This window comes from Tyto alba, unplaced genomic scaffold (assembly GCF_018691265.1).
Source record: "Tyto alba isolate M040663 unplaced genomic scaffold, T.alba_DEE_v4.0 Super-Scaffold_26, whole genome shotgun sequence".
In the NCBI taxonomy this organism is placed as follows: Eukaryota; Metazoa; Chordata; class Aves; order Strigiformes; family Tytonidae; genus Tyto; species Tyto alba.
The window spans coordinates 16,328,561-16,351,006 of record NW_024881300.1 but is presented as its reverse complement, the minus strand read 5'-3'; the positions used below and the strand labels follow the sequence as shown (position 1 = coordinate 16,351,006).

General features: G+C 38.6%; 1 protein-coding gene across 2 annotated transcripts in view; it reads left to right on the top strand.

The window, feature by feature from the left end:
• Window positions 1–22,446, top strand: part of ADAMTS18 (ADAM metallopeptidase with thrombospondin type 1 motif 18) — a 79,373-nt gene that overhangs the window by 1,234 nt on the left and 55,693 nt on the right. For both annotated transcript variants that reach the window (XM_032990706.2, XM_032990707.2), the window contains exon 3: window positions 1,186–1,502. In XM_032990706.2, the coding sequence (XP_032846597.1) occupies window positions 1,186–1,502 (317 nt within the window). The remainder of the gene's footprint in view (window positions 1–1,185; window positions 1,503–22,446) is intronic.

Below are 22,446 nucleotides of genomic sequence, written 5' to 3'. Positions count from 1 at the left end.
AGTTCTTGATGTATTGTTTCCACTGTCTAAAGAAAAAACAACCTAACACTGGTTGTGTTTTCAGCTTAATGTGTGTCCAATAAAGTCTATTCAGGCAAAGAGATTGATAGTTTTTGTAACATCTGTTACAACACAAGGAAGAGGGGGTTTTCTTCTTTTTTAATGGTGTTATTTCAATTTAGGAAGAGAAATGAATTGTTTTACTGTTAAATGCATGGACATCTTTAAGTATTCACAGAGAAATATAGCTTAAAAAATTAAATGGGGTCGGGAAGCAGCTTATTCAGCATAATTACTCATATAACAGGAATAGGTGCAAAGGTCCTAGTTCAGCAGATGGCTAAAATTCAGACCCAGCTGCCAGCAAAGAAGTAATCTCTGTATGGCTAGATCAAGAGCAGTGGCAATGTACTTCAAGCTAGGCACCTGCTTATACAGCTAGCTGAACCATGGCCTCTATTTTTTCCTTGCTTAGGAGGTTGTGAGTAGATCTTAGTCTTCTCCTCACAAATAGTTTTGTAATTTTCCACATATTTTATCCAAAGCAATAAACTTCTTTGACATGCAATTAGCAATGGCTGACTAAAGGTTATTAGGTAGGATGTAATCTCTTTCTCCTGAAGGTCAGTTACAATTTGAAACCCAGTCTAATCAAGTCACTACAAAGAGATGAGGTCTCACTCAGTTAAGGCATTAATAAATTAATCCTTTAATCCATTTGAACAAGTGGTACAGTTCTACAAAGTCTCAGTCATGTTTACCCCTACAGTGATATAATATTTGCAGCATTCTTAGGGAAAGAAAAAAAAAAAAACCCTCTCAAACCAGAGCAGCCTTCACATTTGACAGCAATTAATATAAGGGGAGGGGAAAGTCTACAGATCTGCCGGTGATGACAAATGTCTTCGGAAGAGCGATTGTGGGAATGTTCACAGCTATGCTAGTTAGTCTGTACCTCTCAGTGGGGCAGAAAGGAAACAAACACAGTCTGAGAGGCTGTGTGACTTACAGGGGTGAATTTATGCAGTCAAGGCTATACACACCCAGGCTGCAGAACTTTCAGGCCCTTCCCTAAATGAGGGAATGCTTCCTGCCATAGTGAAAGACTGATACTTACCATGCTAGAATGACGCTTACCTTACTTGTTGGATACAAAAGCTGATAGCTAACTTTTTATTGTTACAGATTATGTATTTGTGACACCTGTCAAAGTGGATTCCAGTGGATCGTACATTTCACATGATGTTTTGCACAGTACTAGGAGAAAGAGATCAACTCAGAGTTCAAAGAGTTCCTTGCACTACAAATTTTCAGCATTTGGACAGGAACTTCACTTAGAACTTAAACCTTCGACCATTTTAAGCAACAGTTTTATTGTCCAGGTACTCGGGAAAGATGGAGTCTCAAATTCTCAGGAACATGAAATTGAGCAGTGTTTCTACCAGGGATTTATAAGGAATGATAGTACCTCTTCGGTAGCAATATCCACATGTGTAGGCTTGGTAAGTGTTTATTTAAAACAAATCAGCAATAAAAGTGTTTTCATAGAAGGAATGGTAGCTGAAGGTATGTAATCTATATAATAATCAGGATACCGTACACCTTTCGGTGATTTTCCTAATATCTGTAGTTGCTATTGCATTTAATAGAAGTGATTTAGTTACAGCCAATGAACTGCATCACACCCTTTGTATTTTTTGATCACAGTCTTTCAGGAAAAACAAAAACCAACCAACAAAAAACAAAACAAAAAAACCCCCAGAAGACTGTCTGGTAGTCTTAGTAACTATCCCATAGCAATTTTCATTTGTTATAGTTTGTGATAGTTTATAAAGTTTTGCTTGCTCTTAAGTAAATGTTTTTCCTGCCCTTGTGAACTACTACGAATAAAGAAAAAAGAAATTCATCCGTAAGCTTGTGAGAAAAAATTACTATACCTAGATTTGTCAACTGCTTTAAGGAAGGGTGAATTTCCTAGTTCAGCAGGAATTATGAACCAATTTCTCCTCATTTCCTTTGACAATTCCAGCCTTATTTGGGTTTATAAGTCTTGATAAGTTGATCTCTTATGAAAGTGTTAAATATTATCATACCATATTTTCCTTTTATGGCTGTTAACCAAGTTCATGAAAGATTATTAGTCACAAATGATTTTTTCAGAATATGTTTGACAATGCTCGTTGCCTGTAGGGAAGTCTTTACTGATGTAATTCAGAAGAATCACCTACATAATTAATAGTTATTGATGTCTTTTAGGCTTATGCCCTTGCACTTGCAAAGCAGTCTCCTATAGATGCAGATTAAAGCAGTGACATTTAAGTGTTAGGTATATGAAGCTATCTGTATGCTTTGTGGTTGAATGAGGTCCAGAGGATATGTTGGGTCACCCTCTAGAAATCTGTTTTGCAAAGGTACTTGTCCATAAGGGCTATTAAACTGTGTGAGGAGACCAAAAAAAGGAGCACTTGAGACACCCAGTGTTTCCTTTGAAATAGTAATCAGTGACTTGAGAAGAGGGTGGCTCATTAGGAAGAGCTATTGAATACTGATAACTGGTTGAAGTAGTCTGGATTATATTTTGAATGCTCTACTTCTTTTCTCAGCAAGTTAGAGGAATTAGTATTTTATAGTTGATTTGAACAGTTGCAAACATGACTTTGGAGCAGGTGCCAGGAACTGAAATGAAGTGTTCTTTTGTTTTTTGTGTTTGTAGTGCTGTTAATATCGGATATGCTTAGTTGTTTCTGTGGAAGCTTCGTTTTCACAACTGCTAGCTTTTACTATATTTATTCAGAAAAAAAAAAAAAAAAACAACTGTTTTCACTTATTGCAGTGTTTGTCTTTTCCTCTAAGAGAAATGTTTTACCTACACACAGCAGTTATAGTTTGGGTGAGCTCCCCTGTTTGGTCAGGTTCTGTTTTTTTAACATGCTTTATGAGCTAAGCGAAGCTGGGCTTGTCAAGTCTTGTCTGGAGAAGGAAGGTTCAAGTCTGCCTCAGGTCACAGAGAAACAGAATGTGGTGATCTTAACTGAGACTGAAATGGATCTTTTACCACTGTCTCGACATAGAGATTGTTATGACTGGTAAGCTTCACTTAAAAAAGATCCAGGAACTGATCAAAAGAGAATAAATGTTGTGGCATGAACAAATTTATTATGGCAGAACCTTTTTCAGTACCTAGATTATCACCAATGAGAATCTCTTTCTTTAATCAGTTCCAGAGTTCACTAGATTTCACCTTAAATTGTTATTTCAAACTGCTAAATTAAGTAAACCTTTACTTTTAATAATTTCCTGCAGAAGAGGTATCACAAAGTATAATTGTTCCTTTTTCCCTATCCATTTATTAATTTCAGTGCACCTAATGAATCATAGGCGAATTATCAAGAGGATTCTTAGTCTTTCAGTTTGCAAGGCTGACTTCTTAAAAATATGTCATCAGCTCTCTAATGACAACCATGTCATTTTTTTTTTACCGTGATCCAAATTCGGTAATCATATATTAAGTCTGGACACTGCTCTGATCAAGAGAACCTTGTGAATAGCTTCTATATCCTCCTTGCACCAACTACTTTTGTCACTTGGTTGCCCTTCTTTCCTATTTGCTTTGTTCATTGCAATTAAACCGAAAGTGGTGTTTCTTCTATATGGTTGGTAGCACTAATCTTTCCATTGTTCCTTTCATTAGCAATAGCTTCTCTACAATAAAACTGCAGTGACCCATTCTTTCAAGCCTGGAACACCACAATGTGATTTGGAAGCAATTGCGTTTCAATAGACTATAGGGACTCTTTGATCTAATTTTTTGGATGACCTAGAGTATTCAGTCATTCAGTTGTCTGTTATCTGCCATTGCCTGCAGAGTAGACTTTTGAGAGACTCTATATGAAACGGTTTGTTAGGCAAGATGACCTTAACTTAACACTGGAAAGGAGCAAGAATTTGCTGCTTTGGTATAAATCTGTTAAGAGTTGTGTGTGTCTTACTCATGTTTTAATAGCTTAGGTGACAGTATTTTTTATGCTGATATTTTGATTTAAGACTAAGTATTTCCATCAGTCAACATAATTTCCTTGATGTGTCAGAAGGCAAAACTGGATCTATGCTCTTTATCTAAGTACTCTGATACATTAAGTTAGCATTTTAGGACAATGTACAAGTTTACTATGAGTACTGTCTCTTGCCTTTTCACTGTCAAAGTGTTTGAGTGCTTTGATTTTCAACAGGAAACTTGATTTCTTCTCCCCTTTCCTGCTTCAGTCAGCATCTTTTACTTGCTGGAGCATCTGTTGTGCAGCAAGAAAGCTGTGACTTTTATTTTTTTTTTTAATGAAATAATCTTGTATTCAAGAAATCTTGTTTAGATCTTCCTAAGTGTCTGTTTCATCATGAGGCATTGAGTAGCAGCATCATACTTTACTTGGCAATAAAAAAGTATGACAGAATTATTAAAATTCAGGCTTATGTTATATATCACACAGATTTGCTCAGTCATTTTATCAAAAATGTTCAAAACACGCGTATACTTTGTACACCTTCAGAAAAATGTGTTTCAGACTGTCTGGAGAATATGATACATTCCCTTCAAAGAAGGTGTGATAATTTTTTTCATTTTCATATATTTTGTGAATACCTTCTCACTCTCGGGGTGGAGGGTTTTTTTAACTCTTACAACTTCGGGTCAATGAGTTCGTTTATGTTAGTAAATCCAGAACTGTTTTCTCTCTTTGGCACCACCTTAATGTGATGCAAATAGAAATTAATACAAAATTTTCAACTCCATTCTCCACTGATATTCATTATTACTTTTAATGAACCTCTTCTATTTCTCCAGCATGATTTATTGGAGTTTCTTTCAATCCCTTGTGCTCTCCCAGTTGATACAGCCAGGCCACTGGTTCATCTTGCTGCTTCATCCTCTGTTTACATTCTCCAATTCAAGCTGTTCACTCTTCCCAAATTCAACTTTTTTTTCTAAATTCCTGACTTGAACTAATTCTTACAAATTCTAATTATATGTTTTTATTACTATTTTTATTTAGTAATATATTATTACTTACAATTGCCTTTAGCTACATAATTGGGAGGCAGACTATGCTAAATTCACAGAACGCAGGGTTTTTTTGGTTTTTCTGAAGGAGATGGTGCTGTCCACTGTTAGAATAAGAAATTGTTTTTAGTACTTAGTGTGGCTGTATCTGTATTCCAACCTTCCTCTTGCCCATTCTCATCCGCATGTTGTGCTATCTCATCTGCATCAAAACCAGATAACTATTGTAGGTTCAACATCTTTAACTCCACTTTTGTGAAGATACTGTCTCTAAAAGCCTTGCTGCTGTCTTCCCACTCTGTGTATAAACTGTGTTGTTTGTCTCTCTTTATATGCTGGTGTTTGTCTCCTTTCTGTCTCCTTATGTTAAGTCTGTATATACATAATCCCTTGTATCAAATGAGTTGTTTGCAGTCACACAGTAAATCAGGGCAGGATACAAGAGAACCCCAGAGTTGTCAGTAGTCCAGTTGTGTTCTACAGACATTCTTAAAAGTAATTTATCACTGTGCATTTAGGAGCAGAAGTTGCATTCCCCTTGTGAACTCTCTTACAAAGTCAAACAAGTTTACGCTATAGTCCAATACACAATGTAGAAAATAGTGAACATAATAAGTAGTTTATTCTGTAGCATTTGTGAGGACGTTGCTGCTGTTTGGTGGAGGAGACAGGTGAGGGTATATAGCAAGTATAGAACATGCGTGCCTAGAGGAAAGAAACATACGTACAACATAAAGGAACAATCCTTTCATTACATTGCAGAGGAGACATGCATGTGTATTTTGGGTCAGAGGGAAAATCAGTACAGTTCAGTGGAACAGTTCAGATCCTTTAAAACTGTATGATACACAGTTTTATTGTTCAGTCCAAATTCAACTCTAGGCAAACATGCTAGCATGGAGGCCTGAGAGGCTGCACCTGCTTACACTAGCGGTGAATGTGGGCCATTCTCTCTCTTTTATTTATGTACCTTAATTAGAAGAGTGGAGTCAGCTTCATGTGCTGGCTAGTGCCCTCCTTTGTTTTTGGTAAGATGTGATTGAATCTTTCGTTATAAGGGGCCTCCTTCTCTTGTCTCAAGTTCTGTTATGTTTGTTAGTGTCTAGTCAAGGGAAGAGAAAGAGGAGGGAAGGATGAATCATGTTACACTCACTGAGCTGTCAGAGGAGTGTACAGCTGGAGAAATGATGTAGCACTGAGAGATAAACAGGAGATGTATTAATTCAATGGAAGTTGTGTGTGCATGTTTGAGGGCAGGACTTTCTTCAACGTATCAAAGAAGCCACAAAATTAAATCTTAATGCAGTCTGGCCACCTAAGAGGCAGGCAGGCAACACAACTCATGTACCTATTCTTTGTAGTCATTTAATTGCACCTTGTATTAGCATTATTTAAGTTCGTGCTAACAACAGCCTCTTATTCTTAGAGCTCACACTTTAAGTCCAATTAAATATGTGGAGACAAATCCCAAGGTTCTTATACAGACAAATTCCCATCAAAATCAGTGAGCCAGGCTGCTGGTAAAAGTACAAAATAATTGTTGTTTGCAATGAGGTTCCGTTAGAAACCTACAGCTGTAAAAATAGGATAAAATTTGGCCTGATGGGACCTTGAGGAGAAACTAAGTACATAAGTCGTGATTTGACTCATTCTTAAAACTAATTTTAGTCCATCCACAAATCCTACATTTTCTGCCATTATACCAGCACAACATGAACAACATCTGGCATATGAGTTCTTTGACTTTCTTTATATTCACAAACCATTATGTCTCCATTCTTTATAAAACACAGAGTGTTTTACAGGATAATCATTTTGTCCACTCTTTTAATGGTCATTTTGCCATTATTCACTCCATAATATGGTAAAGATGAAAATAAGAAAAATCTTTACAGGAAAAGGGGGTGACAGTGGAAAGAAGTGGGGGAAAAGCCATGTTCTTGAAGATATTTTAAGCTATACTAGACAAATACAAGACACTGTTTCTGGTCTCAGCATTGAATTGACTGGTGAGGGGAAACGAATTGTGTGATTAGATTATTGATTGCCCTTCTCCATATCTTTCTGTTAAGCTTTCTGCTTCACTCTGGCTTTAGTTCTGCAAGACAAAGGCAGTGTTATCCCAGGCATTTTGACCCTATTGATTCCTGATGGGTAAGAAATGGAATTAAAGAGGATTAATGATGGAGAAATAATCTGCTTTTGCTGGACAGGGAAAGTAATAGAGGCTGCATTTCTTCAGGTTTTATATAAAGAAACCTAGAAGATACATGGAGGAAATACTGATGTCGCTGAGAGCACTTCGGCTCCATCAGCCTGAACACAGTGGGCTGTAGACATAGAAGAGCTCGCAAGAGTGCCCACAGGAGCTGGTTCTCTCAGTCATTTTTGTGTGCACCATTATGGCTCAGCTGGCAGTAAGAGCATGTAAATTGTTCATCAGTGTATTTCAGACCAAACTTCAGGCTGTTGCAAGCACCTTATGGCTGCTTCCACCCTTGAAGTGGTTCCAGAAACAGGGAGCCGTCCATTTGTACATAGATAGGCAGTTCATCCTGGCCTTTCTTGTTAATCATCAGTCCTATCATAACTTCTGAAAGAATTAGACTCTATCTGTACTTGAAACATCAGCATTTTTCTTGCTGTAGCAAAGTCTTTCCACAAAGCTTAGTTCCCACACTTTCCCTAGTCCATTAGAGAGAAGCTTATAGTCAGATGCCCTCATGAGGGTCAGGAGAGGATGACCTGTCTGCACAGACTTGACCTCTTCATAACAGGATGTCTTTGATGTAAATGAGGATTTTTATTTTAAGCACCACTATTTTCATTTGGACCATACCATATCTGCTGCTGAGATGCCACGTATTCTCTTCTGAACAGCTGTGAACTGCTGGACATCTGAAATATTTCTCTTTTTAGAGGCAGATTCTAATAGCAGCTTCCAGTCACTAATAATTAACTGAAACAAGGTGTTACTCTGTCTTTTTTTCCCTTCCTTCTTCCACTTCAGAATTGTTTGAGGAAAATAGCAGGTTTGCAGACCTGGAGTGTAAAGGCTTTTGTTTACTCAAAACACAATGACAGTCTGTGAAACTGTAGTTCAAGTCAAACTCAAGCAGCCTGCTCCTAGAGCTCTGTACCTGACACACAGCAGCAGAGTGGAAAGCACAGGAGTATCTCGGTTGTGCCCCGGCCCTGCCTCACAGTCCACTTAATTTGAGCAAACAGTGGTATCAAAACTGTTCTTAACCACTTTTTTCCCCCCCCCAAGCTTACTCCTTCTTAGCCTCTTTGCAAAACCAGTGCCCTGATTATGATGACCTCTTTGATTTGCTCACTTGATATCAGTTGGGAACTTGACTTTGATTCAATGTAGGTTGCCCAGTCATAACCAGTCTGGAAGGTCGCTGGGAGTTTATTAGCTCTGTAAGTCCCTCAGTCATTTTGGCACCTACAGTTTTTGTCTGTCGCAGTTGGTTTTAGGTCTATGAGGTATTTAAGATAATGTGTTCTAATTTTCAAGTTTTTAGGGAAGGGTTTGTGTTTCTGATGCATGGCATGTCCCATACTCTTTGAAAGAGATGGTGGATTGACCACTGGGACTGCTGTCCAGTACTACAAACAGTGAGAGAAGGATGGATGTCTAAAGACTGTTTTCAACGTCTGTCGTTTTGAAATTTGGAGTCCATGGATGAGGGCAAGGTAAAAGCTGGAGCCATGCTAGACAAAGGCATCCAGAGCTGTGATACCGTTAATATATCAGTCAGTTCTTTAAGACAGTATCAGAGCTATTTGCACCTGATTTCATTCTCTCCTGAGCATGAGCAAAGTTGACATACAGATTTATAGGTATCTAGGGATTTTCTAGAAAATCCCCACTTTCTCCGTTTGGAAGCTGCAGTATCCAGTGATAACCTGACAGCAGCCCCACTAGTGTCAGCAGCTTTCTTAGTCATCAGAAATGTTTCCTCTGACTTGACCTCTGACCACATACAGAAACTGTTAGCTCTTTGTGCATCACTTTGTAATGGTCTTTTCTCAGTGAGCTGTCAGGAGAGGGGTTAAACTCAGTTATTTCTGCAGTGAAAGCTAGCAGTGGACCTAGAGTGAGTTTCATCATCTGAAACTCAGATTTGAGTATCTTTTTTTTTTTTTTTTTTTTTTTTTTTTTCCCCTCTCTAAAACACTAATTTTGTGTTAGGAAGGCTCTGACTGGCCCTTAAATGGTATCTGAATTGAACTTTCATGCATAATTGCATAACAAACAAGGTTTTCCTCTGTCTTTTTGATCATGTCACTGGGAGCAGAAATGTTGGTTCTTTCTTGCCTTTTCTTATCCCATTTTAATCCCAATTCTGTTGGTGCAGGTCTACCATAGATTACAGTATGCTAAAGGAATTTCCTATTGAGTTGCTCTGACAGTGATTTGACCAGCTATGTGAATAGCTGATGGAAGCAGAACTTATGTTTGGTTCAGACAGTAGAGCATTGACTAAAGCTTGGAGGTAAACATTTACAGAAGAAACCTGAAATCATAATGCCTTGCAGCTCAGCACAATTTACAAACATGTATTAATTAAGCTTTGGTACTGGCTTTCCTGTGTGTTAGATGAGAACAGCATCCTGGCTCATAATAGGTTGACATCAGTAACCTTTTATTGTTTATCGTGCTCGGAAGTCACCAAGAATGAGGGTGAAGAAATGTCAAATAATCAGGTCATATGCAAGTGAATGAGTCTTGATGGTTGAACCAGTACCGTGGGAACCATTATTATCTGGAGTAATTTCTGAAATATGCAAGTTAATTTCTTTTTTATAATGCTAGTTCGTAAGCTAGGGAAATCAGCAAACAAGTCGTACAGTCAGATGAAAGTCCTTTTCCTGAATCTTATATGTGGCTGCCCAGCTAGTTCCTGAGAAGAACCAGAAAAAGAAAAAAGTTTGATGACAAAGATAATCAGTCTTAAAGGTATTCTTACTGGAATAACAAGGCCCAGCACAAACCTGATTAATAGAGAGGAAGCTGAGGCAATAAAGTGATATTTACTTGCACAGAAAATAGGGTGTTGCCTTTTCACTCTTCTGTGGCATTAGCATTTCTAGCTGCCCCACTATGTACACAGCACGCTCATGGCTTTATTCTTTGAGGACTGGATTCTTGCTGTTCACAGCGGGATCACTTGAATGCTTGTGCCTGCCTGCCTAATATATGTTAATTGAAGGACTTTTGTGTCTTAACATCTTTATTAATATTAATGGAATGAGATTTTTAATGGACGTATACGAAATATGCTTGACCTAGCTTGAGCCCTCACTTTTGTTTTTATACTCTGCAGCACAGTGTGGCTTCCAACTAATTTAAGAACGTAATATTATATTCTGTGGCAGAATACACAAACTAATGAAACATGGATTACTCTTTGGATCTGCACTTTCTTTGCCATGAGATATAGAATTCGTATAACACCAGAATATAATTAGGGCATTCTTTTAATCATTAAATTAAAAACAGATTTGCTTTTTCTTCATGCCAATTATTGCACTTTGGTGAAAAGAGAGAGCTTTTAAAAATAATTCTATCTTGAGCAGGCTTGTTTTATGCTACACTCATTCTTTTTTTAGGAAGAGGTCGTCAAAACAGTAAGTCTTACAATTAGGCTAGACTAAACCTCAAGGAATATTTCAAGTTAATATCGTAATTAAAGTATAAGGTGATCGTGGTAAGCAATAGGTATAAATTCTGTAACACAGTGTCAGAGAAGAAAGTTTAAACGTTTCTAAAAATGTGGCTACCCAGTTTCATTTCTTGTTAACACTTGACAGACAGTTACGCTATATGTATAAAATAAAGATTACAGTACCGATATTGGGCTAGGGTCGAGCGGAATTTTTTGCCACCCACTGTGGATGATTACAGTATGGACAAGAAAAATGCATCTGTCACTTTTGCACTTTTTTGCCACTTTTTCTGACAAAAGATCATTCCTTATAGTCCGCTCTACATTACGTTGTTTGCAATAGATGTCTGTGAAATCACTGGAGAGACCGGCCTACCACAACAGTATCTCCAGCCTCCTCCAGTTTTTATTTATCTCGGTTTGCTGGAGTCTCTTTGCTCTAGAAGCCGTTCTGAAGGCTATGTGGATATTTTTTGCACTCCCAACATCACATACTGATGATAAGGTTGTTATCCTGCTTCTAGCAGCAAAAGCGTAAGCAAAGGGGTGGAAAAAAGACAATTTCCAGACTGAGACACAAGTGAGCAGATGATGTCTACTCATTCCTGCAGCAGAGTATCTTACACTCTCATTGACAGTTATTTGCTGGTGGGATTCATCTAAAGCTTGGAGTGAGTAAAAAGTTTTATGCTGGCTGCTATGGATCCAAACCTGGCCTAAGGAGAGTTCTCTTTTCTTCCTCCTAGTCCTTGAGTCAAGAGGCACACCACTTCTTGCGAAACATTACTACAATTACTATTTGGTTTAGAAAGACATTTTGCAAATGTAAAGTACCACTAACTCATCAAGAAACTAAAGCATGTCTGTTTCTGCTGGAAGACCCCAAAACACATCTTGTAAATAATCCAAGGTGGTGCTGTATAATCAAATTCCACTGAATCAGAAGCGATACGGAAGAAACAGCATACTTGAAGGGCAGAAAACCCCATCTAACCCATCTGCAGGCTGACCTGGTGCTGTTCTCATGGACCACTTGGACTAGTAACAGCCAGGAGTGAAATGAGGCAAGAGTTCAGGCAGTTTCCCAGAGAAACAGCTGCTGCTAGAAAATGCACTGAAGTGCTTGGCATCTGGTGCCTGCAGCTGCCAGATACTTTTTGGTGCACTAATGCCAACTGTTTTCAGTCTGCTCTGCTGCCAGAGTATTATAACACTGAAGGAGTAAAGGAAGCAAAATGGCCATCAAAAAATGAAAAGTCAAGAGTAAATATAAAAAGGTTTTTTGGCCTAACCCAAGCCAAGTCCTGATAAAGTCAAGTCTGGCATTGGGAGTGAAAGAGGGAAGCAGTTTTTGAGGCTTGTTTCCCTTGTTAGACAGGAGATGGACTTCACAGATTTTGATCTACAAAAATGTTCAAGGATATTATTGCTTGTCATCCTGGGAACACCTCTAAGAGGCAAGACCTCATTCATCTTCTGCTCTTGGTAGAACAGAGTAATTGCAGGGAGAAGAACATGTAGTATGTTATAGAAATAGTTAACCAATTCCTCTGCTTACGAGAATCCTGGGTGGTCACTTTGCCTGAGGCACAGGGTGTCCTGGGGGTCTCACTGAATGAAGACTATGCATGAACCCAAATACAGGGTGGGAGCCATGACAGAACAGCTTGCAGTTGGTGCCATGTGTCATTGAACATCAGACTAATGGTATGGTGACAAAGCCTTGCTTTCTCCATCAGCCTGTGTGACAGATGAAATATCAATGAAAGGACAAGTTGGACTAGAAGCTGAATCAGAAAGAGAAACTGATAAATTACCATAGACAGTTGAAGTTCGAAACAAAAATATGCTAGACTTTTGTCTTGGCCTATGAATATTGCATTGGGTTTATTTACATATTCTCAGCTTTTGGGTTATAGTGCCATGAGAAGTTTATTTTTATTGTAATTTTCCAAGCATTTAATGAAAACTTGCTTTCTGGTGTGCAGAATAACACCACAACACTAAATTAGTTGGAAATAGCTTGAGGGCTGAGGGAGCAGTATATTTTTTTTGTTGTGGCTGTTCACATGATTTATTTAATCATTTTAAAGATTACAGTTTGGGAAAGTCAGGGACATGCTCTAATGTGAGAAACAAAACAGAAGTATATGTTATTCATCCAGAATGAAGGTCTGTCTTCTGCAGACTGGCATTTGTGCATAGCAAAGGTCACTACCTCCACAGCCCTACTTCTGTGTTAGGTTTAATAGAAGATGTGGAGCATTTCCCCATGGAGCTAGATTTCCTGTTAACCACCAGCCTGCTCTGAACGGTGCCCATGTGCTCCAGCTGATATGCCCCGTACTCTTAATGACAGCTTAGCCTCTGGACCTGACTTTTTGCATTTTACTTACTGATAAAAAGTAGGAAAAATGCATATATACATACATACATATCTATACCAATGAACTGAATTGATGCCAATCCTTTAATCTTGATTTCACAAAGGACAGTGCAATTCAGTGTCCATTGTCTATGAAATATTTATATATGTGTATTTCCATAAAGTTGCACAAAGCAATGCTCTTTACAGCTGTTGTCTCTTCTGACATTCAATAACTATATTACGTGCTAGCAAAATAGTAATTAGCATTTAAATCAACACTTTAGTGTTTCTTCCAAGAAGGGACTTACATTTTAAAGAGAAGGTTGATGTGATTTGTCTCTAATTTTTGTAGTAAGTGGATGGATGTAGGGTTATTGCAAAAAATAATAATGTAGAGGATGTATATCAGTCTTATGACTTCTATCGTTATATGTTAATATATGTTAAAGGAATAAGTCACTGTAAGTCTGTAAATTATTGTATAAAATGTACTTATTCCAACAAAAAAAAGTCAACTTATTTCAGATTGGTGAAATTTGTGAGAATTAGTATAAATAATTTGAAAAACTATGGAAGTTCAGTGTCCTGTTCTGTTCCTTTCAATAGGTTTGGTGGCGATGTATAAAGGGAAGCCCTGGATAGGGGTGATCAAATGTGGAAACTTGGGCTGAAACTATTCCAACAGGATGAGGAGTGTAGTTTAAACCCTCTCTTACCTTAGCAGTATTCTTGTGCATGCTAGCTCTCCACAGTGAGATGTTTGATTGATTCATAGCAACTGATGGGCAGTTTAAAGTTACAAAGCTTTCAATTTCCTTGTTCCTGACAGATAAAGAGGGTGGGCATTTCCTGATTATATGGTATACATTCAAAATATTTAAGTTCCCTATGGTGCTATTTGTGACTAATTTACTTCCATAGCACATTAACACTGCTGGTTTTATGCCGTGGGAGGAGTGTATAGTGTAACATGCTGTGAAGAGAGGAAATGTTTCACAACAAGAGGTCCTTCTGGCTTTTCCTCTGTTTATGCTACCATCTGGAAAGAAGAAAAGGTGGAGTAAATGACTGATGATCCAGGTGGATTGCATGAACAATCACATCTTTAGTCATGACCCATTAAGCTGGGCAAATTCACACTGAGAAGTAACAGGATTGCACTTCAACTCCTGGAAGCACATAAAATCTTATGTAGGGAAACGTGTAGGCACAAATAGGGCTTGACTACCTTCATGCCAGTAGTCTTTTGGCAGGCAGTGCCCTTTTAGTGGCCACTGAGCAGCCAGATTATTTTGGGGAAAAGTCAGGGATACACTAATGTGAGGGACAGGCTGTGGCAGAGAAGTTAGAATCTGACACTGATAAATCAGTGGCTGTGCAAGTGATGCAAAGCTTCAGAGAGACTCAGAACGGGAGGACCACATTTTTCACTTTTCATGTTCACTTTTCTAATTCTTGCCAATGAAAGTAGACAAATTATCTCTTGTTTATGGGAGCTGGTATGCTTTGGTGCACTACTTACTTGATCCATGCAGCATTTCTCAGCACACCAAGTGTATCCTGATTTCTAAGTAAAGGCTCAAGATACAAGAGCAGCTAAGCTGTGCATCACTTCTCTCGAGTTATGCCTGAAGTCCACAGAGAGCAGCTGCTGGCTGTGGTGTGGCATGGAGCGAGCTCAGGTCTCGTGTTCCATGGTGTCAGGATGGAGCAGAGAGCATACTCAGGCCCTGGGACTAGGAACTATGTACGAGAGTGACGTGTCTGTAACTCTCACACATTCCCTGATGTCCTAGAGCCTCTCTGACCCTGTACAGCACATTCCTCTTGGAGCTTTTTTTCTTAACCTGTGCTTAACCTGACCTTTGCTTAACCTACTGTTCAGTAGATTCATTGCAGAAAGAAGTTCAGGCTTCTTAGGAAATTTTGCCTCTTAAATCTTCTTCTGATTTTTTTTTTTTCTTTTTATAACTTTGCAGCATGCTGTGCTGTCAATAAATTCCATATAATTATATCTCTCTTGACTTTACTGCATTTTTATTTCAATAAGGCGGCATACAGCGTTTAACATAGTGGCATCATCTATGTCAGTAGATTTCTAAATTTCTTGGAACAATTTAATACAAAGAGTATCTCCTAGAAGAAAAAGTTGTTCAGGCACAATCTTCCCCTTGTCACTTTATCTTTCCTATTTCCTGAGATCTCAGAGATCGTCACAGGGTTACTTAGATCTTTGGTGCTCCACAGACTGTATTTTGAGAGCCTAATATGTAAGGTAGTACACTGAAAACATGCTACTGTAGAAATGCTTTCATAAATAAATGCTATTCACTTGTTTGAAAATCATAACAAACGATGCTTGCTGACACTGGAATCAAAATCCTCCCTTCTTGGATCAGTTTCTGTGGGACTCTAGAAATGAGAACCTTTATGTCCTCTCCTCAGCTGCCTCTTTGTCCTCTGTTCTCATTTCTGATTCTCAGAAGTGTGTAATAGAACTGATCTCTTTAGTGAAAACACATAAGTAAATGCTCCCGCACCATCTTTCATACTTTTCTAAGACTCATCCCTGCTAAACAGTCACATAATTCACGGGCTTATACTGAAGTCGTCTTATAGTAAACTCAGTGTAACCTTTCATGACCAATTTAGTTCTGCAGGTCTATTCAGTAAGTACAACTCAAACAGACCTGAATATCTGGGAACTGTTGTGTTAACACTCCAAATACTGGTTTAGACTTGTATGTTGTACTCTGACCCTGTCAGTAGACAGGATGTCAGGAGATGTAAATTGATGTATGGGGTTGAAGAATGGATTTACCTCACTTTATGCTGAAAATCTGGACCAATATTAAGGTAGTATTACTGTTTCAATTTTAAGACAGTTATGGCATGATGTTTTATTTCATACCAAACCAGGACTTCTTTTGTCAGTTTTTGCATGTCATCACAGTTATTTATACTACAGAGATTTCTGTAGTTAGAAAATTGTACTGAAAATTATTTATCATCAAACTTTCATTTATAATATTATGAAAAACTTTCCTAGTCTGGGACAAATCCACTCAGGTTTCCTGCTTTTAATTTCAGTACAGTTACACCAGCAGAGCAGTTATAGCATACTCACCTTTGTGCATCATTCCCTTAAAATAGAAACGTAGCTAATTTATGAGAGGAGTGTGAATGAGTGTGCTCAGTTTTAAAGCAGAACAGGATTAGTGCAGTATGTTTGAGCACTGCTGATTGGTAGCATTTGGCTACAAATAGGAAAAGAAAGAATCTTTGGACCCATGCTATACCTGGCAATATAATATTGTGAAGGCAGGCTTCTTGTCTGTGAATGGTGCTTACAAATATGAGGCTTTTTCTTTACATGGAATATAGATATAAGCTGCTACATTTATTTTAGCCGATAACGCCTTATTCAAATACCCATTGTAAACTAAGATCTGGATGCTAAGGGTGTTTGTATGGTTGGTATGGTTATCTAAATGATACATGGACTTGCCATTGTACAGATTTCTTAATGTGAAAAACTCAGAAAATGATGAGGTCTTCTTTTAACTCAGTGGATATTTGGGATGATGCTGCCCTGTATTTCAGGTTTAATAGTATGAATTGCATTCGAAGTTCTACTGATTTGCCATTTCTTGGAAAAAAAAAAAATGTGATTCAGATACACCTAGGCTGCTGTCCTGTTTCAAAGAGGTGATTACAGCAAAAGAGGAGATGAAATTTCTTCTTTCCTGCTTCTGCTTTCACAGTGATGCTAAGTAATTACACTTTCTCTATAGGCATGTGAAAAATAAAAAGCATTATAGCAAAGGAATTCCTAGTTATGAGCAAACCTGTCAACCTTCGCAGATTCTATTGAATGTGACTTCATATTTCTGGGTCACATACCATGTAGCACTTGTTCCTGTGAGTGGGCTCACGTGGCAGAAGCCCATCCAGTGATGTGCCGAGGGACAGATCATGGGCAGAGCCATGTCTGAGGAATGTGTCTTTGAACTGGGCACTTGCCAGCATGGAGCCCTGATAGGTGGCACAAACCAAGCTATGCTGTGACCTGTGCTTAGTGCAGATGGTCACTGGGGCACAGCTCAAGCTACTGAGTGACATCCCAAAGGCTGGGGCTGCAGTTTATAGTGCGGAAGATGGAGGCATTTTAATAGAACAACTCGACAGGGATCAAATGTTTAGAGACCTTCACAAGCCTCTCCTGAGCATTTACTGTGTTGATTATGAAATCCTGCCTATAAAACTGAGAAATAAGGAACAGAGAAGCTGAATTGCTGGGCAACTGGAGTTTAATCCAGATAATCCAGACGCCAGCCTGCCATTCTCACTCTTGGGCCATCTTTGCTTCTTGTTTTCCATTCCCTTAATGGCCTAAGCTGTTTTGTTCCCCTCCCTTTCTTCTTCCCACATAGATATTTCAACATATGTATATGTCTGTGTATGTGGAATACCAGCAAAGCTGATACTTTGTTCCCTACAGAGTTCCTTGCGACCACTCTCTCATGTAACTAATCCATAGCAATGTGTACTCCAACAAGGAAAATTAAAAGGTTGGGAACCACTGACCTAACTTCTTAGTAAGCAATACAGCTGGCAATCAGATGTAACCCGAGCTCCTCGTTATTGGAGCTGCCTGAGCTATTCATAGCAAAGTAAAATTGCTATGGGAATTGAGATGGATTTATTTTGTTTGAATGCAAATTATCCCAGGTCAGACAGGCTCAGATCTTCTGCCCCCTCAAATTCATTTGCATCAGCTCTGCCAGGCTGAAGCTTTTATCTGAAGGATCTTTGCTGGGGAGAAGTGGGTATGGGTAGTGAACTGCCACTGTCTAGCGCATTTGCACTGGGGATTTGATGCAGTCAGTGTAAGTCACTCTCAAGCCAAGACCTCTGAACAGGTCTGAGGTCTACCATCAACTAGCTCTACATGGTGTCCAAGTGCACTTGATAAGTATCTCTGGCTGCAACTTCAACAGGATATCTTGTAAGGGAGATGGAGTCTTTCAGGCTTGTCTGCCACTCTTACTCATGATATGAAACGTTCTTCTGAAAGGCCCAGCTGCCAAAGTCCCATCATCACAAGAAAAGCTGCATTTTCACTATAACCCCCCCCCAAATTTGATTCTAATATACATGATCATAAAGGGTTAAAAAAAAAACAACTTTTAAAAACTCAGCTGAAAATGATTCAAGAAATTAGAAAGAAAATAAAACACCAAAGCACTTCAGCATTATTTTTAAAAATCTCTTAATTTATAGTGTTGTTTCCTGCAAGGCCTGATTCATGACTTTTAATGTTTGCAGTTGCATGTCTGATAGGGAGGCATGTTCCTGATCAGAAACACTCAAGCAAGCATCTGTTAATGCTAAGTACCTATGGAAAAGAATTTCCGAGTACTGATTTTAGTTATCTATCATCAGTTCTTTTGTTTAAGCTGTTCATTTTCTGTGTCACTATGCCCTAGCTTATTGGTTTTGCCTTTATCTCAACTACAGGAACAGAAGATTCATTAAGAAGGCGTGCACTTTACCTATAATATTAGTACATCTGAATTCCATCCACATAAAATCGATTAGCTGTACACAGAAGAGGAGGCGAATCTTGCCAGAACATTTTCATTACACCTAATCCTTCAAGCAGCATGAATAATTCATAGCAAACCAACCTCAGGGTGAAATTCTGCCCTGTCCAAAGGTCTGTTAAAGATCTAGGTATCTTGAAGTCACATTTCAGAGATTTAAGAGGAACAGAAATGGTGCTTTTATTTTGCTGTTATACAGAATGAGAGGACAGAGAGGGGTGCATGTTCTATGCTTCAAAATTTTCAAAAAGTACCCCTCCTCTCATGCTTTAAGCTGTGCCCTTAGTTACATGGGATGCTAGATGAGGGGACTAACTAAACTACCTTCTGAAGTCACTTGTTCTGTTAGTCTTCATGTATTGTAACTAACTAATCAACTGTAAGACATCACATGACAAGTAGTGGGCCTCTTTTTAGGAAAAGTGAAGCATAAATGCATTCATAAAACAATGCTGCTGTTTCCTGTTTGCTTTGTGATGGATTTCAGAACTGTCGTAACTAATAACATATCTAGATTTTATCTCACAGTTGCAGGGATTTGCTTAAACAGGACATACCCAAGTGCTTGTACAGCTACCAAGCCTTAATTCGAGCTGTTGGTTTTAGCTAATTGCTTTCTAGAACCATTATAGCAAGCCAAAGAGCCATACTGATGGAATCATTAATGAGGTGATTTGAGTGCAACTTGGTAAACCTTTGGCACTTAAATATTACTACTATAGAGTTAGTGTCATAATGCTGTAGTTTACATTAGTATTTTTCTTCTGTTCATTTATCATGTCTACTTATGTTTCACAAAAAACAAACAAAAAAAAAAAACCATGAGAAATGAGGGAACTCACGTACTGAGAAGCGAGTATTTAATTTGTGGCGAAGCAATCAATTTTGTGTTAGTTCTAGAATATCTAATTACCCTGCAATAAATACCAATTTAATACATTTAAATACCAGTGTGACTGGTCCAATTACTTTAAGTGGAGGAACAAATAAGAATATTTCCTTCTTTGCCATATGTTGACAGAGGGTTGCATAAAGATGTTTTAAACAAGTTCAGTCAACTGCAGAAATACAAAGGAACTATTCAGAGATAACGCTGTCTTTGTTCATATAGGAATAATTAAAGACATACAATTTTGTTACCTTGTTTTAATAATTGCTGAATATTCTGCATAACACTTCTTTTGAGCAACCAAACAGAGTAGTCTTTCATGACTAACTCAGACTGGCAGTTTAAACATGGTACTCTCCTTCTGTCAGATCCTCAGATAACAAAATGCTACATTGTTAAAAAACTCTTAACATTTTACATTTGCAAGAAATCTATATTATGTTAGAAAACACAATAAATTGAGTTATTTTTGTGAGTGACTTAGAATCTAAAGAAAAATGTGATCTGCTGTGTAATTCTCAAGTCAGAATAGGCAACCAGTAATTTTAATGCTTCTTTCACGATAAAAATATTTTAGTGTGCATAAAGACCATTAACTTAACCTAAACATTTGCTGTGGTACAGAGCCAGATATTCCAATCTGGTGAAAATCAGTAAAGGTCTGCTGAGGTTACTCTTATCAGCCAAGGACCCAATCCAATAAAACAGTACATTTGTATTTCCCTTACTCCAGGCTAGTCATCAGTAAATGCCCATGTACAGACTTGATACTTTTCTGAAGGATGAGTGAATTTGTTTGGCAAACAAAAGCTAGGGAAAAGTTTAGTTAACTTAAATTCTTTCTTTCATTTAGTGTGTTCACATGCCTTTGTGCTGCCTGGTTTGGGATAGGATCAAAAATGAAAAGGCTCAGAGTTCTACTCGTGGGATTTCTGACTTCAATAATACGTGTGTATTATTGGAAACCTCATGAGAGTCCATTCTCACTAGTTTCCCAGAACATTTTCTTTCCCAAATTGGTATAAACACGCTGTGGAAATGCTTGCACAGACAGTGTTCAGCTCAATGGGAGCTCCTTGGTGCTTAACACTCTTTAAAAGTCAGTCATTTATTCAACAACCTGTATATGGATTTAGGGTCCAGACTTTTAACTTTTTGTTGAAGAATCATGGATCATGTCCTTGTCACTGTGTCTCAGAAGCTTGTTTAATTTATCCAGTGCTGCGGTTACATGGGCACATCTGTGTGAGGTGCCCTTCTGAGGGGGACAGAAAGAGGCAAAATGCGCTCAGCTCTGTTAGCTGCTGCTGTCCCCCTTGCAGTTACCACGCAGGAAAGGGGCTGTAGGTCATAGCAGAAAGGGAATGAACTTCTTTAATTACCATGATTTACTGCCAGTGGTTTGGCTGTTTGCTTATGATGTTTCCTGAGAGTAAAGATATCTTTCACCTCAGCAACACTTTCTGCAATTCGGCTCCTTCTTTCTGCTTTGCCAGATATGTTGCTTGTCATTGTTTCTACCTAATTTCACATCTTAATTTGCTCATTTTGATTATATTTTCCAGAGCATTGACATTTTGACCCTAACATGAGAGGTGCTCAATAACCCATGTCTCAAAAAGTCAGTTAGTGATATCAGGTATCTACAATTCCAGGTCAGGCTGTACCACACTGCTGGCTATAATTCTTGGAAGTAGTTTTGCTTATGACTCTAGTAAGGTTATAGTCTCACATACTTTTCAGACTACCAACTTAACCCATCCCAAGAGGTGAGTCTACTTTGTTACACATTCTCTAAAGAAACGATAATTTATTTAGACTGCTTATATGATGCATGATTGTTCTGAACAGCCTTTTACTAGTATTGGGTGAATATCCTTGCTTTGGAGGAAAGAGGAATCCATAAGATGAACATTGGCAAATTTAACTGGACTTTATTCTTCTTGGGATGACTTGGCACATGTGAGAAAACTGTATCTTTACCCTGTTTACAAGTTTTGACCCAAACCCCATTCTAAACAGCTGGAACTTTGCCTACTGTCTGGATGGGATTTTGTATCAGGTTGCTGGTATATGCACAAGTGACTGCCACTTCCACATGGATTTCTCTGAGTATGCATTTGAAACGGATCTGAAATCAGTCACTGTTCTCCAAGCTGCTGACCATGAACTAGATGTTACAAAATACCACGTAGACACATCGATGTTATGCTGTGCTTGAGCTAATAACCCAGTTTTTTAGCACCTACACTGCTTCTAGTTTGAGCTGGCTTGCCACCAGCTGCCTTGGAGCATGTGCAGAATGTATGGAGGGCTGATTACAAACGTGAAGATAATTTCTGTACTTCATGAAGGGATTACCATTATCTGCTTATCAAACCTGAGGGAAGGGCCTCATCTCCCCATCGGTCTGTGGTGGGATGTGAGCAGAGGTACAGGAGTTAAGGGGAGACCTCTCCTTCCTTCGAGCACATGGTGCAGTATGTTGGTATTTGAAAATTGGCATCTGCCCAATTCTAGAGGCCAGTCTGGGCCCAAAGGAAACTTCTGGCTGTTGTCATGTAGCTCTAAGTTGTGTGAATAGCTTTCTCTGGATCGCAGCTGTATGGTCTTTCTGCTTCTAAGATGCTCATTATGCCGGTATGGGAAATGCTTGGGCGGACAGAACCCACAGGTGGGACATCTGGGCTAGGGGAGTGTCTCCTCCAACAAGGGAATTCTTTGGTGGCAGAGACAGGTTTTTTGTGTTTTCTTTGTGGTGCCAAAGTGCCAGAGACTTAGCAGAGCATCAGGGCAGAAAATAAATGTTTGACTTTGTTCGAAGTTAACTGTAGCTAAGATCATTTAATGAG